We start from the raw sequence: 18,498 nt of genomic DNA on the forward strand, positions 1-18,498 counted from the left end.
GTGAGAATTCGATAAGATAATGAGAAAGCACTTTGTAAAGTATAAAGCTGTGTAAATGGTTAACAAAAGCATCCCCAAGCTATGAATTTACAAGCTTAATAACCATAACGCTGATTCATTCATTTATTCTCTTCAACCCCCACATAAAATAAGTGGCAGTCCTGAAATCCTCTGAAAAACAAAATCTGTCTCTTCTACCACCATCTATAACCCATTCTAGTTTGCTTTTCTTTTCTGAAGAGTTTCAGTCTTCTGTGAGCAAAAGAGAAGGGGAAACCTGGCCTGAGAACCCTGAAACCAAATACCAAGATAGCTCCCTAGAAACCAGTCACATGGAAGTGGATGAAACCAAAAAACCACTTTAATGTCACTGACATGGGTGTCAAAGTGTTCAGACAGGCTATCTACTTCCAGTTTCTCACCAGAAAACCCCTTTAATGTCACTGACATGGGTGTCAAAGTGTTCAGACAGGCTATCTACTTCCAGTTTCTCACAAAAAGAGGAACTCAAAATTGCTGAGCTTCTGGCCATTGGAATTCTGTAGAACCAGGGTTCCCAAGCTAAGGGGGACATGTGATGAAATATATAATACAATAGATATAATATAATGTAATATAATATATCCCACCAACATAAGACTTCACCCTGCCTTACTGCCAAGAAAGCCCCTTGAAGTTATTCAGGGGCAATGAGGTTTCATATAGAAGCCCGTGAACGTGTATAGACCTTCCCATGAGTGGTAAATTTCCTGGATGGAAATGAGTAAGAATATATTCCAAGGCTTACTCATCATTTGCACCTCTTCACCTCCAAATTCTCATTTCTTAAAATAGGGACAACCTCAAAAACAGGAGCCTCAGTTTTACCCCATAAGACAAAGAAATGCTTCGTCATCTTCAATGGTTGGTCATCCTTCTCTATGAATCTCAAGGTACTTTTTCAGACACAAACCTTTGCTAATTTCTATGATTTATGGATTATGAAGGCTGAGGCTTTTAGAATACACATATTTTTCCAAGAGACTAATCACAGAGTTATAACTTGAGCACAGATACAAGGCAAGGAGTAAATATACTCAAACTACTTTAAGTAACAAACACCTAATATTTATTAATAAATTAGTACACTTGAAGGCATTTTTCTGATATCAGTCCCTCACCACTACTCACAAACCCCACCCACACAAAAGGAGTCCATACCACCTTTGCATTAGAATCTGGCAACTGAGCATTAGAGAGCACGTTTATAAATGGGAGCATAGTTGCAAATATATCAGACAAGAGTTCTTACAGCTGCAGCCATTTTTAATTAAAGTGATTGAATGAAGGAAACTCACCAAGACCAAGGCCTTGAGGGCAGACTGGACCTATCGACTATGTGTGTATAAAAAACGAGACATCTTTTAAAGCAAAGCTGGGCAAATTCCCTAGGGAAAAGGTGCCACTGGCACTCAATTGTGACTTTCCAAAGTGCAGCAATAGGTTCCAGAACAGCTCAATCTCTAAAAGATGAAGTTCAAGTTCTTTGGCAGCCCAGTTGTCAAGCCACTTAAATAGCAAGTCCTGATGGCTTGAGGATTTCATGTCTCCAGCCCAAAGCATATTAGCATAAGAGGAGCACAAATAATCAAGCGTTCTAAACAGTGTCCAGGTGAAAACCATACAATCAGCAAGAGTGTGGTCAAGTTTCGGCCATGAATATGAGCTATACAACAAGGCATATTAAAAAGATAGCTCAAAACCTAACTGCGTTAGCATAACTCAACAGGGTCTTACATTTCCTAAACCCTTGAGAAAATCTGTAAATGACAAATAATAATAAAAAATAGTAATAATAAAAAAGTAGATGTGGATGTTGTGACATGAAGACTGCTTATAGGATTCACAAGATGCCATTACACTTAAGAAGTTGAGAGCCTCACGATCCAGTGTGATGGAAAAGTCACACTACATTTGTGGTACATTAAGTGAATTTAAAGTGCACAGAACAATTGTGAAAATACATAAGAAGGCAAAACAGAGAAAAAAATATGGAATCTAAAAAACTTTAGTGGTGGGTATTTTGCAACAGTTATACCTTGAAAAGGCTTATAAACCAACTTCCCGGAAGGGTTAAAAAAAAGAAAGAATGCAAAACACTGGCCATATACTCTGTTAAACACACTCACACACATACTCCAAAAAACAAAAATAAAAAAACAAAAACAAACCACCCTGCCACTAAAATTGAGGAATTTCCAGAGTGTAGTGTCCCTCGTGCTCTACAACAGGTCAGGAAGATGGCTATAAACAGAGTCCAGGAGGGTCTGGCTGGCTTCCTGGCTCTTGACTCCAATAATCTCAAATAGCCGGTCCAGCTTGTCCTCAGCCTGAGGAATCTCTTCAATCACCCGCAGCTCCTCAGGATTCAGAATGTGGAGCATGTCATCAAAAATAGGCTGCAAGTCGCAGGGGTCCAGGCGTACCTGCCGCAACACTGTGTCCTTCTTTTCTGCAGGGAGGAGAGGGAAAGGAAGGGGACAGCTGTAAAGGGACTGTTTTAGGGGGAGAGTGACAGCTACCCTCTCCCCAGGCTCTCCCCACCTCCACCCCTCAAAGTGAGTGAGTGAAGCTCTGGCACATTTTAAACAACACAATAGCTTTTCTTTGCATTGCACTTTATTCGCATTGCACGTAAGATAACAGGCAAGATCTGCCTAATAGAGATCAGACAAGGATCTGCTTGAGTGGGTTACTGACGTGTCATTAACACGACATTTGCCTAGACTTAAATGACTTCTCCTAAATTCTTCTAAAACTCAAAGGGAGAATGCAGAAATGCTTAAAGTTAAAAAAAACAAAAACAAAAACCTCTACTACTCTCCCCGTGGTAGTGTGTTTACTAAACAAAGATATCAGCCTCTCCCTTTTCAATCAAAAATTCCAAGTCAATGTAATCTGCTTATCTGACTTTCTAATTACCCTGCAATATTTTTAAACTAAACTGCTGAGGGCAAAAGTACATAAATAAGAAAATATGGCTTTTTGCCTCATACCTTTAATGGGGTGAGGAACTACAACTTTTATCACTATTATAAAAAGCTTTCTCTAAAATATAACATGTAAGAAAAAATATAACCAAAATATAAATCTTTTATATAAATATAAAATAGAGGAATATAAATTTATGTAAAGTATATAAAATATAAATATGTAAAACAGAACCTATTTTATAAATATATAAAATATAACCCTTTCAAATAAAATATAACTAGAATTTCCCAAACTAGGAAATTTCTAACAAAAATCTATCATCAATATAATGTGCAGGCTAATTCTCTACCTTGCTATTAAAAACTGAATGTGGCAAATTATTTACCAAAATTACCAATCCATACTGTTTAAAACATTATTTGCAATCAGCCTTGACAGAGCGAATTTTAATTTGAGTCATGAAAACCTACACTTCAGACTCTCAAGATAGGTTATACTTATTTAAATCTTTGGATTCTGCAAGCCTGGTAAATAATTTCCAAAAAACCTGCAAGACTACATTTTATCAGACCTTCCCTGAAACACACATTTGCATCATGAGGATAAAGGCTGACCGATACTCCTGGATGCCGGCTCTTGGCTCTCGGCCAGGCAGTCAGAGCTGTACAGATTTTCTAGGCGGGTCCCCAGAGGCTAATGACGTGGTTTCTCTCAGGCCAGTCTCATCATGCAGTCTAGGATAGGTCTTCCTGGGCAGGTCATTCAAATGACTCAACTACAACTGGGCTGTGGAACTAGCGAGGGAGAAATCCCAGCAGCTCTTTTGGAGGAGGCATGAAGAATGACCACCGATGTGAGCCGTCCTGCCCAGGTCTGTACCTTTGGTAATAAAGGAGCCCGTCCTGCTCAGTGCCGAGGAGCCGCTGGATGTGGAGTCACAGCGAAGAAGGGGCTCGGACTCGTCCACGAAGAAGCCCTTGTTCTTATCCAGGGGGGAGGGTTCCACCGTCAGGAGAGTGGAATTCTCAAGTTTCGTGTTGGGGCTGGCAATGGGGCCCGGGCTAAGTGGGCTGGGGTTCACTGGGAGAGCCAGTTTGTCAGTTTCCAGCTGTGAGATGGAAGAAAAAAGATTTTTCTAATTATATATTCAAAAATTATATAGAAAAAAATGAAATTAAGACCCCTCCTCAGATGCTATTTTTTGTTCCACTTAATATTTTATAGATAAATTCTCCCATGTTAACAGTCCATAACTTATATCGTTGCTATACACACACACTTCTAAACCCTTCAAAAATATACACAACGGCATGTATGAGCATTAAAGATTTGGAACCAATCTGCTGTCTCACAGGAGTAGAAGTGGACAAGCGAGTGAAGAGGAAGATCTCCAACGTAAAATATAATTTTGTAGAACTGGAGAAGGTCTTAGATAATACCTAGTATATTCCCCTCTGTCATGGGTTGAATTACATCCCCCCAAAATTTATATGTTGAGGTCGTAACTCCCCGCATCTCAGAATATGACAGCATTTGGAGATGGGGCCTATAAAGAGGTAATTGAGGTACAATTAGTTCTTAACCCAATATGATTGGTGTCCTTATAAGAAGAGAGATTTGGACACAAACACACACAGAGAGAAGACCATGTGAGGGCACAGGGAGAAGACGGCCACCTTCTACAAGCTGAGGAGACAGGCCTCAGAGGAAACCAACCCTGATGACACCTTCCTCTCAAACTTCTAGCCTCCTGAATTGTGAGAAAATAAATTTGTGTTGTTTAAGTGGTCCTTTATTATGGCAGCTGTAGCAAACTAGTACACACTCTCCTTACCAGTAAGGAAACTGAGGCCTGGAGAAGTTCAGTGACTTTCATAATTAAGGGCTCCCAACTGGTAAGTGGCAGAACTAAGACTAGACCCTGGCTCCCATTTCAAACTAGCTTAGGAATTAAATAAAACTGCTTGAAAGAATGAGAACAGGAGAACACCAGAGGCAAAAGTGGCTGGAAAGAGGACCACCCCGCTGGAGCCCGTGATCGGCTCTAAGGACATAATGGAGACCATGAAGATTGCTTTCTGGAGTGGGGGTCAGAGAGACAATAACAAGCAAGCAAACCAACAAGATGGTTTCAGATGGAGATAGTGAGCTTCAGGACCACTCTGGCTGGTGTGTGGACAACAGATTTTAGGGAGGCAAAAATCAAAGTAGGGAGAGCAGGAGGTACAATCATGGCTTGTACCCGGGTGTACACTGGAGATGAGAGAAGTGATAGGTGATTCCAGCCCATGTTACAGGTGAAATAACGAAGGCCCAGAGAGGGCATGCAGCTACTGGGAGAAAGCCAGTGCTTGACTCTGGTCTGCTTGACATCTCTGTTTGGCCCCGTCATTTGACCTTATACCTTAGAACTCTGGCAGGCACTCTCGGCATCTCATAGTCCACTCTCTTTATCTTTTTATTGGCTCTTCTGGCATGGATGAAAATCTGGGAGCCAGGTGGCCAGATCACAGAGGGCAAGGTTCAGGGAGTGATGCGCACTCTTCCCAGAGCTGTTAATCACCGCTCATTAAAACCCCCTTGACTTCGCTCACACACCTCAAGTTCCTCAATCAGGAAGACATTGACCCTCATTTGAAAGCATTACGTTGAATAATTGTACAACACACAGCAAACACAACTGCCTCTTTTACAACCTTTACGGCCTGAGAAATTCTTGCAGCTGACTGCAGATTCTGAAGAGCACTGATTGCTGCACACATCTAACGTTCCAACAGCGTTTTTCCTCTGTACAGCCACCCACACCCTGCTGCTGCTTCCACTGCAAGTTTAAGACTCAGATAACACGCATTCCCAGTGGCCCCCTTCGAATGCACAGACAAGTTTTACGTATATGCTCTTAAATTTTTAATTCAATAGGCCCTGGCATGCGCCCCTCCTCCCTAAAAATGCACATGGCCATTCATGCCAACACACATTTTTTATTCATTCAAATAGACAAAGGGCACTTGTCTACATTCTGGTTCTCAGGGACATTACATTGGATGACATGGTCAGTCAATATAGTGCCCTGTTCTTGCTTAAAAAAGAAATTCCCACCCACAAATCACATGCCAACAGGCTAAGAAGTCCACCCACTTATTTCCTGAACTCAGTTCAAAACTTTAAATATTTAATTCCACCCGCCCCCACCCCGCACTTTTGTCAAAGTATCCTATCAGTGGAAATTAAGCACATGATCTCCAACATAATTTAGAAAGATAGAATGTTGAAGTGATGCACTCCTGTAATTAACAAGTCTAGTGAATATAAAAATGCCCCTAGGAACGGTTTTGGCAACAGCACAACGGAGCTAACAACTATAGCTAAAACCAGGGACGATCTGGTGATCATCTTTCCAGAAAATCTATTCAGCTACTAAGTTTAGGTACCCTTCACTTAGTGTAGCATACACAGCAGCTGGTTGCATTCCAGATTTCTCTAAAGTTATCTGCATGTTTTCTCATACGACAGAAAAAATTGCTCCTAGAGACTAACTCCTTTCCTCCTTGTACCTTAATATTTACAATATCCATCAAAATTGGTTTGCAACACTGCAACTCAAGTATTGTGTTACCTGTGACATCTCTAATCAGAAACTGAGTCATCGGGATATGAGGAATAAATTAATTCTTTAGTAATTCAGAAAATTCATGGTTCAGTATTGAGTTTACAGCAAATGAAGAACACTTACAAAAAATTTAGACACTCAAAGAGAAAATAAATATTCTAAACAAGAAAACCAGATTTCCACAGAAGAGGGTCTTCTCTTGCAAAAGCATTGAGCATAAACTTATCAAAATATTCACAAAATAGATTATGAGTAACTTGATTTATTCCTTATGCTTCTTTAAGCTTTCCAAATTCTTTACAGGCACATATTAACTTTTATAACTCCAAAAAAAAAAAATCAATGTTATTTTTAAAAGCAGTCACCACTGATAAGTCTATTTTCCTTCTGCTAACTTGAAAACGTTATGGCTGCAGGGGCTCTTTTTTATCTTGGTAGCCAAGGAACAGGATGGTTGAAGATCATATACTCAGCTGAGCTCCTCTCTATACTTCTATTAAGTGTTCATGGGCACAAAAGGGCAACAACTCCCAATTTATTACACTGAGGCAGATATTAAGACTTAAAAGAAAGGTCTCTGGGAAAATTTGGCCAGTGAAGGCAATGTATACACCAGATATTTGAAGTTGCTTTGGAGGAACTTGAAAAGTACATTCTTTTTGCTTTATAGCCATGAGGTCATCATGCTAACTTGGAAGACTTACTTGAGAAATGAGGTAGAGACAGCAAGACAGACCAAAAGAGGAGGGAGCAGGGATAATGAGAGGACCTCCCTGAGCAGCCAAAAACAGAATGATTCTATTGTGTGAGCTTCAAGAAGCATGCAATTTATTTTGGCCAAATGAGCCCCAAATGTCCTCCTGGTTAGTTTCCATTTAAGAACGCTTAGTCCTTCCAGATGCTGTACTTATTAGTCCAAAGTGATAAGGAAAGAGAGACAAATGGTTCACCTTACTCAACTGCTGAGTCACACCTAATGCTCCATTGCTGACCTATTTTCCTTTCTGATTACCAGAACCACTGAGGATGAGGAACCATTCAAAGGGATTAGGTAAACAAGGTATTGATCGAAATGTGTGGGCGTGAACATCTCTGGGCCACAGAGGTTTGTAGCAGTGTTTTCGAGAACAATGATTAACTTGTATTTGGGTTGTGGAAGAGCCATTTCAGCTGTGTCCTTGCCACCCTCCACTCCTACCTCAACCAGGTGCCAACACTGAAGTGCCCACTCTGGGCGCTCAACCAAATCACAACTTGAAACCGAGGCTCAAAAATAATTCTCCTCTTTTAATACCAAACCAAAAATTCACTTCCCTGTTGACTGGGCCTTTCCTAGGATGATACACTATGGAAGGTTGAAGAGTTCGCTAGCCCCTGGGGATGGTGGAGCCATGAATGGTAAAGGAAAATTCTTCCAAGCCTTTGTTATGGCAATATATGGTGGTACATAAATGAAACAAGGTTTTTTGAGACGACTTTCTTCTCTGCTATGATCTAGCATCATTCCTGAGCATACTCTGCAGACAGGAACGGGCAGGGAACTCGAGCCTCAGAAGCTATCCCTTCAGCAGGCATTTCATGTTCCCCACAGTCAATTCCTAAAAATCAAAGTCATGAAAATCCTGGAACATCACTTCAAGGGAAGAAAGCAAATACACCACTAACTAGCTACGTGGTCTTAAAAAACCCACTTCCCTCCTCAGACACGTTTCCTCATTTCTAAACGAAAAAGGTTAGACGAGATCATCTCTGCCCAAATTATGTCTTATTTATAGTTTGTCTTAGTATTGCTATTTCATTCTCCCTCTCACCCCTCACCCTCCACCCCAGCTCCCTTTCTCCTTCCAAGTTACCCCCAACTGGTTCACTCAACGAAGATTTACCACCGAGTTATTTTCAATTACTACCCAATTACAAACTCCCTGTGGTTACACAATCTGTTTTTATAAAACTAATTAACAACTTTGATGCATCAGTGACCCCCTGAAATGAAGCACTAATTACCCAGCCTGGATGCTCCTTTCAATCTGCTAAAATGGTTCAACTTAACCCCTTGGCTCCTGGCACTACCCAGTCGGATTCCACCAGGCCCCTTCCCCCGAGCCCCTGTAGCCAGATATGCCTGACTTACTCCAGAATAAAGCTCCTTACAATCAAAAGTCACCCTTTCAACTGAACTTTCCCCCCAGATCTCATCCAACTTAGAAAGAAGGAAGAATTCTATGTTATATTTTTGAAAATTTCTGTCACTTTAATGATGGTTTTTAAAAGCCCATTTGCTAAATTCAATGGAAACTAATTGCTGTTCCACCTGAGTTGACAAGTTGTTACTCAGATCCAGTAAACAAAAAGGGACTCCAAGAAATAAGCCATTATGGATACTGTGCTAAATGATTCAGCACGAAATACATGTAATCTATTTGCTGTTAAGGTGGCTCTTATTAGCTCCATTTTATGGATGAGAAAACTGAGGCTCTAAAAGGTTTCTGTAACCTGCCCAAGGTCACAGCGGCAGGATTCAAGATCAGGTCTGTCTAGTTCCAAAGCAATCCTCTTTGCTGAGCCATGACACTTCCCTGTCTGGACCCACTGCAGTTAGAGAAATTGACAGACTCTGCAAACTCAATATAAACAATCACGTGACCACAAGGAGCTGCCCTGGCCGCTCAGACAGAGTGAAGGGGCCAGAGGCAGTGTCTGCAAGGACCTGTAACTCAATGGCAGAGCTTACACTCTGGCTGGATGACTGCCCTGAGATACAGATGAGAGATTCTGTAAACCAGACACTTCACCTGTAGCCAATAACTTGTTTTCTATTTGAAAGTATTTCAGATCCCAACAGACCAGTGACTGTTGAAAAAAGCAAACAAATTCAATTTCCACTAAAGGTTTATCTCAAAGGAATTACAGTCACAAATAAATACATAACTACAACTATTTAAAGATTATGATATTATCTCAAGCTTGTGTCCCCTGCTCTCCTAGTTGTCCATGTAATCAAGATCAAGTTAGATCTCACGACCTCCAATAGGGCCATGTAGGAATGAAAGATTGGGCTCTGATAAAAACATTTTTTTATAATTCTCTTTGCCATATAAGTATCTCTTGATATCTGAGTCTATGTGGTCCCTCCGTTCAGAGAACAGGGATTCAGGTAATAAGTAATGCTTTGTTATCCAAATCTATGTGGTTCCAGGATTTCAGATATAAATGAGGGTTCAGCTAATGAGCGTTATCAGCCCTATCTCAAAAAATTTATCTGAATCTATTCAATTCCTAAGTTCACATATTGAAGAATACCAGTCACAGATGATAAGAGACAACAACTTTAATTATTCTTCTGAGTGTGAATTCTTAAATCCAACCCAGAGGAAGGAGTCTTGGCAAGAATAATCTAAATTTACTCAGCAAAATTTTTTGCAATCAAAAAGAAAAAAGTTAAGAGGGAAATGGGAAGAGGCTGATTCCTAACCTTTAAAAGAAGGGTTATCAGTTATAAAAAATCTAGAGAGAGGTCTTGGAAACAAGAATATGGATTGGAAATATACATGCACATGTATAGATAAAGCAAAGACGTCATAAAGCAATGTGAATAATTATTGAGGGGCCGGCCCGGTGGCGCAAGCGGTTGGGTGCGCGCGCTCCGCTGCGGCGGCCCAGGGTTCGCTGGTTCAGATCCCGGGCGCGCACTGACGCACTGCTTGGCAAGCCATGCTGTGGCGGCGTCCCATATAAAGTGGAGGAAGATGGGCACACATGTTAGCCCAGGGCCGTCTTCCTCAGCAAAAAAAGAGGAGGATTGGCGGATGTTAGCACAGGGCTGATCTCCTCACAAAAAAAAAAAAAAAATAAAATAATTATTGAATCTAGGTGCTAAGTTTATGGGTGTTTGTTGTACTGTGTTTTCAACTTTTCTTTGTCTCATAAGTCTTATTTTTAAAAGTTAGGAAAATAAATAAATAAGAAAGGCTAAAAGCCAAATAACCGTCAGACAAAAATTCCCCCAACTTTTCCTAGCCTTGATTATTTACTCTTTTGTTGTCTTTCCTCCTTTCCTTTTCTCCAGCCCAGCCCAGACCACAGGAAAGGGAGGCAAGGAGGTGTTTCCACTGCATAAATAGGGAACAGTGCTAACAATTAAATCTAAATCACCAATCAGCAAGTGGACATCACTGGCCTTATGCTGTGTAGATCTCCTGGGGTCACTGGAGGTCATGGGATAGAAGAAGGAACAGGAGTACAACGCCAAGATGTCCTACTCAGCTTCCTGGGAAGCTCTGCACCAGACCACAGAGGCAGCAGAGCTGAGTCAACAGAGCTGTGCACTGCCCAGGTGAGTTGAGAGCCAACGGCAGAGCCTGCAGAAGGAACTCACCCACCCTCAGGAGGCTCATAGGATTAACTTGACCAAAAATGCCACAACCACTGGGGAATTATTTTAAAAGACACCCACATCCACCCTAGATCTGTCCAAGCATAGGATAATGAAAGGATTTTGTTTCAACTGCAACCTTACTTAAGACTATATTTAAACTTCAGCCTAGGTTAGCTGGCCACGTGTGTCTCTCCCTTAAGTACGCCAACCTCAGATCAAGACAGTTGCTGTAGTCTTGCATATATATGTCATCTACTAATTCTGATCATTTCTAAGTGTTAATTTCAAAACTGAATCCCAAGGGCTACAAATCCACCCACATTTAAGTCAAGGTGTCCGTGGCCAATCCTTGTCCTAAGCAAGAGAACCGTTCCTCTCCTGGACGCACATGGGAAGAATGACAGGAAGCCACAAGCAGTGCTATACAAAGCTGCCAAAGCTGGTCAGAACCAGCTGACTCCGGGGGGAGGCAGGGCGGGCGGGCCCCGCCCCGCTGCTGGCGCATGTGTCTGCAAGCTGTCCAGGCTGCTGACATCAACGGTAACGTTGCAGCCCTGAGCTGATTCACTGACTAGCTCTCTCAAAAGAGGAAGTGAGGATAGTGAGTAAGCGGGCTCTCCTGGTTCAGACCTGGAGCCCGCTCACATTCACACCCACTGCCGAGCCTTGCAAGAGCTCGGCTCTGTCAGTACGTTAGGAGATCGTGCTCTGTAGGTTCCCCCGACTTCCCTCAGTGAGATCTATTAGGAAGCCTTTCCCACAAAACAGCCTTTGGACAATTCTAACTAGGAAAAAAGTTGCACAAATCTTCTAAGTTTGCCTTAATGTATTATGGAGGATAGAAAGTAATTTCATAGGAAACTCATGGACTTGAGACCCTTCTTAGTTCAAGCTCTCTTTGCTACTCGAGTTTCCTAAACTTGCCAAATTTGATTGAATTAGTATTATTTAATAAAGTCACTAGTTAGATTCACGCCATTAGAATTAGAATATATGTGGTACACAATTCCAAAGGTACCGAAGGGGATAGCGTGAAAATTACTTCTCCCTTACTGACCTCTGGCTTTAGCCTCTGACTTGCAGGTTTCGGCTACTCAGTTCCCTTCCTGGTAGTAACTACTGTTACCAATTCCCTGGTTCTCTTCCAGAGAAATCTATACTTATACCAATAAACAGGGATATAAATTCCCCACCCCACCTCAGCTCTTATTTTTTACAATAAGGTGAGGCACGGTGTACGCACTGTTCTGCACCTTGCCTTTTTTCATTTAAAAACAGTTCTCCAGGTTAGCACACAAAGAGCTGACTCACTCTTTTTGACAAGTGCATACTGTTCCACTGTAGGAATGGTCCATAACCTACATAACCAGTTCTCTATGGAAGGGCTTCTGTGTTGCTCTACTCTTTTCTTATTACAAGTGATGCTATAATGAACACTTGTACTTGCACCATTCTGCACATGTGGGAATACATGTAGGACATATTCCTAGAAGCGAGATGTCAGTGGTCAGCTGCCATGCATTTGGTAGATAATGCCAGATGGCCCTCCATAAGGGCTGGGCTACTTACACTCGCATCAGCAACAGATGCTGTTCCTCTTTCCCTCTACCTTCACGACACAAGAATGGCATCAGACCTTTTCCTCCTTGCCAGTCTGAGAGGGTAAAATTGTATTTCAGTGTAGGTTTCAATTTGAATTCTTCTTATTCTGAGCAAGGGGTAAAAATCTGTATACCTTTAGGACCCTTTTCTGTGAACTGTCATGTTCTTTTTCTTTTGGGTCCATTTTTCTTTTAAGTTGTTGGTCTCCTAATTAGTTTGTAAAAGCTCTTCATTTTTTAAGGAAATTAACCCAATGTTGCAAACAACTTCTTCCAGTTAGTATTCTGTCTTTTGATTTGCATGCAGTGTTTTCTGGCTTGTATATTTATTGTTAAGTAGTTGAATCTTTCTTGTATGGCTTTTGGTTTTATATCATTCTCAGAAGAGCCTTACCTACTGTTGTGATTATAAAACAAAAAATTTCCCCCATTTTTTTTTCTAGTACTTTTTGGTGATAAGTCATATTAATGGTTGGTCATCCAGCCTGTCCCTTGACTCAGCCCAACTATGGAGAAATCAGAACAGAGTTCCCTCTGTGACAATTTATGGGAAAATTAGGAGTGACAGCTGTCTCTCTCAAGGAAATGGTAAGGAATAAGTGATTAAAACGATAAAATTAACTGGTGTATAATAAAACCTCCTGCTGACCATGATATAATTCCTCATTAGCAAGTGTACCTGCAATTGGCACTTGGGTTATAACAGATCAAGAGACAGTCTCGCAAACACAGGACAGAGAAGGTCGGCCAAAACAAAAGCTATTAACCTTTATCCAGACATGAGTTTTGACTTAAAAAAAAAATTAAAATATGATCTCCAGCACTGGTGATTGATGAAGAAAATAAGATTCTTTTCACGATATTGATTTCGATTTCCTCCCAAAGCACTTTTTGAGAAAGCCTTTGAGGGTGTGGATTAAAGGGGTAGAAAAGGTCATCAACTAATAGACTCAGCCTTTTCTGAATGTAGTGACACCATGTCTCAGGGAAAATCAAAGCCCACTTCAAATTCTCTGTTTAGCAGTTTGACAGAATCTATTGCAAGGTTTGGTTCACTTACCTATCCCTCCCATAAAACTGTCAGCGTCATGAGGGATGATTCTCTGTTTTTGTGTTTTGTGTGTGGGTTTTTTTTTTTTTTCATTTAGTATCTCCAATGCCTGATACAGGGCTCAAAATGTAATGGGTGTTCCATTAATGTTTGCTAAATAAATTGCTTGTGTTAAACCATCTCAACCTTAAAGAGTATAAAAAAACAAAAAGCATGTATAAGGATGTGGGTGTTGGGGAGGGAGGATATATCAATGTCAAGACCCCAAGAATCTGTTTCCCAGACTTTTCTCCTTATAACGTGTACACATCAAGCTCAACTGCCATATTTCATTAATTCTATGACACATATTTTTTTACATTTTAATAGCTCTAAAATAGGGATGTATCTTACAACTATAATTGGCAGTATTTTTATTGCTTTCTTTGTGGTACATATAATAATGGCACATCTTACAATTGACATGGCATCCAATAAAATACAGAAATACATCTTAATTCTAACACCTACCTATACGTTGCAGGACCATGAAGCTTGCTAGATAAGCACTGATGTAAAGCACCCAGAGGGTGTTTGGGACACAACAGAAACTCAGCAAACGCTGGTTTCCTTTCTCCTTAATGTGCATTTATTGAAAGTAGAGTGGTGTCATTTGCTCTTGAGTCAAAAAAGGAGAATGTGCAGTTCAAATTCCAACACCCAGATCCTTACAAGACAGCTACGAATCAAGCAGTCAAAAGTCAAACTGTTGAATTTGTCAGTCCCTTCTATTTTAGATCTTGGAGATTCAAAGTTTGAACTCTAGCACTTGACATGAAGTGGGACACTGGAAGCTTATTCCTGTACCTTTCATAGTGCAGAACAATGAAAAGCTTCTGAAAAGCTTGTTACTGAACAAAACAAAACAAGGTTCTAAGTAAAACAGACATTCATTGCAGAGTCAAAGGTTTAAGAAGCCCTTGGTATGACAAAGCAGGCAGGGCACCCTAGGGAAAGTCTTGGGGAAGAAGACCAAAACATAGTCTTGAAAGAAACTACCATCTGTTTTTTTTTTTAAAAATGACCTTCAAATGGACAAATATATGTCTGCTCTTGTTTTCTACGTATTTTTTGGTGGGTCAAGTACTCCTGCCTTCTGATGCTATTTTATAATTCCTTGTGCAGACTTCCTTTATGACATTTGCTTATGCCACTGAATCCTAATTATTGCACAGGTGTTCCATCTTCGCGAGTGAGCTGTTGAAAGGCAAAGACCACCTTTCTTCTTTACACCGTCCCAGGCGCACAGCTGGTGTTTGACAATAGGTTGTTGACTAACTGAATGAAACCTTGGAATAAGATAAAAAGTAGAACAGCCTGAAATGTCATTAAAACCTATAGGCTGATTCATAGACATGGCTTCTTTGTGCACAATGACCACCTTAAATTAAACACAAGCATCACTAAGTGTACCTGGGCCTATTGTGTGTCAGCAATCCCTTTACAACGCTCCTTCTCCTCCACACCCTAGAAGTTCCCCAGAGCCTGCAGTCACATCCTGCAAATAAAGTAACTTGACCTTAAATGACCCTCTACGCTCTGGTAATGCAGCAGAGGGCAGGGCTAGATACGTGCGAGCTTAGCTAACATCTTCAGGCCTTAGGACAATAATCCTTATTTTCTGAGATAACCAACCGGCAAATTAAAGACAAAGACAAATCTGAATAGCCAAAAAGCCAACAGTTACATATACAGCTGGTATTTGCCTCAACTCGCCCTCACTATATTAGATTTCTGAAAATAGCTGGTCTCAGGCAGACCCTAGATAAGGACAGCTGCATCCTGCAGCTGGTGAGCAACAAGTCAATAACTGTAGTTCCCTCTGCGGCAGCAGCAGTGGTACCATCCTCGCCAAATAGAATGCCCAGAGCTCTTCTCACTGTTGACATTCTCCCAGATGATTATACACAGCAACGCCACCCAGTCTCCAACACATAGTCCACTACGGGTGAGAGAGAGAACTCTCTCCCCCTTAGGTCTCCTATGTGATTTCTGGAAAGGATTCAGAATCTCTAACAAAGAGTCATTCTCCCACATAGAAGTCAACAACACCAACACTGGCTTCAGGTCCACTAGTGGTTAGATTCCAGTGTCATTTCAATCTATCTAATCTTACGGAAGGAGCGAAGGAGGGCTAAGACAGCCAGCTCCTCTGCCTGATCAACACCAATTCTTTACATTTGTGAATCTCTGGTCAAAACAGACAGCTAAAGTAACACTTTATATTATTTTAAACTATTGAGGTTGTTTTTAATATTATTATTTTTTAAATGTACATAAAATTACTTTTTCCTCCCTTTTTCAAAATGAAACAATAAAGGAATGCTGGAATTCAAATCACAATTACTGCCCAACCGTTACTTTAGCACCTCCTTTTTTTACATCCCACAGTTTAACAAGCCATTATCTCATTTAATTCTGATAACCACTTGAATTCCCATTTTAAATAGAAAAATCTGAGTCAGAGAAATCATTTGCCCAGAGTTTCCTATAGAGAAGAAAAACAAGTCCGCCCCCTCCAAGGGAGAGGCAAAAAAGAAAAGAAAAAGATTGCACTGGCCAAGCCCACCCAAATATACAAAAGTTCCGAAAAGAAAAGAAAAAAACATAAAAGGAATCCCAGAAATTCAGTTGCTCACTTTTGTTTCCCTTTTTCTGACAGCTGTTGAGAGAACAGGCGGTTATCTTCACACACACCATCACCTTCGTTTCTTCACTAGAGAAAACACCCCTGCTGGCCTAGGAACATTCGCTCAGCCAGTAAGGAATAAATATTTACAGTTAGCTGGAATTTCCAGTTCTTGGGCACTGAACCCAGATAGCAACCCTCGTGCTCAACGGTCTACTTTAAGCAGTCCTAGAATTGGGAATGCCTCCCCACCCCACACTAAGTAACCCTTGATGTTCAGGATTTAAAGGACTCATTATGTGTCTAAGAGTTGGAGCGAGTTAGGAACGTTCTCCCATCCCTCTCACCTCTAGAGCCTGGGAATAATTGCAACTATTAATGGTAAACATTCACCAAGGGCTTACTGTGGGTCACACTTAATTCTCACAACATCTCATAGGACAGGCACTAACGGTGTTCCCATTTTCTCAGGAAAAACTGAGGCAGAGAGGCCAAGTCATTTACCAAAGCGTCCCCAATGTGAAATGCTGCCAGGACAGGAGTTGAACCTGGCACATGTCTGCATGCTGATGCCTCAATTTGGAGCCTTAATGGCCTGTTAGTTGTGCACCCAGCACTTCCTCCTCCCACACTTGTGGATTTACTCCCTTAAATTATATAAGCGCGTATAAGTTTCTTCCATTCAACTGGAAGCTTCCCTCACAGCACTAACTTTGTCTTACTCATCTTTGCGTTGCTCAAAGTGCCCGGTCTGATATTGCGCACATAACTTGTTACGTAATATAGATTTAAAAATAAAATCATCTCCTTTCCTTTGCTGTTTAGCGGGAGAAACTTAAACCCAGGCATGAAAGTACTGAAAGAAAATAACTGTCAAGCTTAAATTCTATTTTCCAGCTATCCCTCAAAAACAAAGGGCAAATAATGCAATTAATTTATTTAGTGGGCATTTTCCAAACAAAGAGAAACAGAGCTTATTGCTGGAAACCTACACTAAGTATTCTTTAGGCCAAAGAGAAATGATCTCAGCTGAAGCTGTAGGAAGGAATAAAGAACAAGAGAAAAGATCAATATGCAGGTATATCTAGGTGTATCTGACCGCGTAAAACCATAATAATTATGCCTTCGGCGGGTTAAAAAATATGTAGTGTTAAAATTCATGACAACAAAAAACATAATGCAAGAGAAGGATAAATAGGATTACAGTCTTCTAAGGTTATTGTATTGTTTGCAAATAGTAAAACGTGCACATTTATAAAACGTCTCTCATAATTTAATTGTACACGTTGTAATCCCTATGGTATCCATTAAAAATAAAGTAAAAAATGCATAACAAGCTAATAGAAGAGAAAAAGTAGAATAATAAAAAACACTTGATTAATCCAAAAGAAGGCAAGAAAGGAGAGAAAAAAAAGAGGACAAGACAAATACAAAACAAATAATAAGGTGGTAGATTTAAACCCAAATATATGAGTAATTACATTAAAAATGTCACCACACTGAAATTCTCTAATTAAACGACAAAAACTGTCAGACTAGATTTTTTAAAAAACCTTCAGTATATGCTACTTACAAAAGACTTTTTTTAAATAAAGCCACAGGAAAAAAAAAAATCAAAGTAAAAGGATGGAAAAAAGAGATAACATACTATTTGGAATGCTGTATTAGGCTTTTGTTTTGATTTTTAAATAGCTTTGGCAAAATCACAGTAACTTCCAACTACTGTCCCACTGTGTTGCTGCTTTTTCCAAATGCTCATGCCCTGGGAGGGAAGAAGAGGTGTGATTCTGGAAGGTGGGGTTCAGTTTAGAGGTTGAACTTGAAAGAAGAGAGTACTGAAAAATATAGCTTATACTTCAGATAAAGAGTCAAGTAGGTGAATGGATAAATAAACTGTGGTACGTCCAGGAAATGGAATATTATTCTGCACTGAAAACAAAGGAGCTCTCAAGTCATGAAAAGACATGGAGGAACCTTAAATGCATATTACTAAGTGAAAGAAGCCAATCTGAAAAGGCTAGATACTGTACGATTCCTACTATATGACATTCTGGAAAAGGCAAAACTATGGAGACAATAAAAAGATTAGTAGTTGCCAGGAGTGGCGTAGGAGGGGAGAGATAAATAGGCAGAGCACAGAGGATTTTGGGGCAGTGCAAGTATTCTGTATGATATTATAACGATGGATACATGTCATTACACATTTGTCCAAACCCACAG

At 40.5% G+C, this 18,498-nt stretch overlaps 1 protein-coding gene across 1 annotated transcript in view; it reads right to left on the reverse strand.

The window, feature by feature from the left end:
• Window positions 1–1,091: 1,091 nt before the first annotated feature.
• Window positions 1,092–18,498, reverse strand: part of TNFRSF21 (TNF receptor superfamily member 21) — a 63,284-nt gene continuing 45,877 nt past the window's right edge. Inside the window, exons 5-6 of the mRNA XM_004424045.3 lie at window positions 3,853–4,081; window positions 1,092–2,491 (exon numbers count right to left, since the gene is read on the reverse strand). Coding sequence (XP_004424102.1) covers window positions 2,262–2,491; window positions 3,853–4,081 — 459 coding nt within the window. The 3' untranslated portion in view covers window positions 1,092–2,261. The remainder of the gene's footprint in view (window positions 2,492–3,852; window positions 4,082–18,498) is intronic.

The sequence above is a fragment of the Ceratotherium simum genome, chromosome 13 (assembly GCF_057802395.1).
Source record: "Ceratotherium simum simum isolate JZ-2026a chromosome 13, ASM5780239v1, whole genome shotgun sequence".
Lineage (NCBI taxonomy): Eukaryota > Metazoa > Chordata > Mammalia > Perissodactyla > Rhinocerotidae > Ceratotherium > Ceratotherium simum.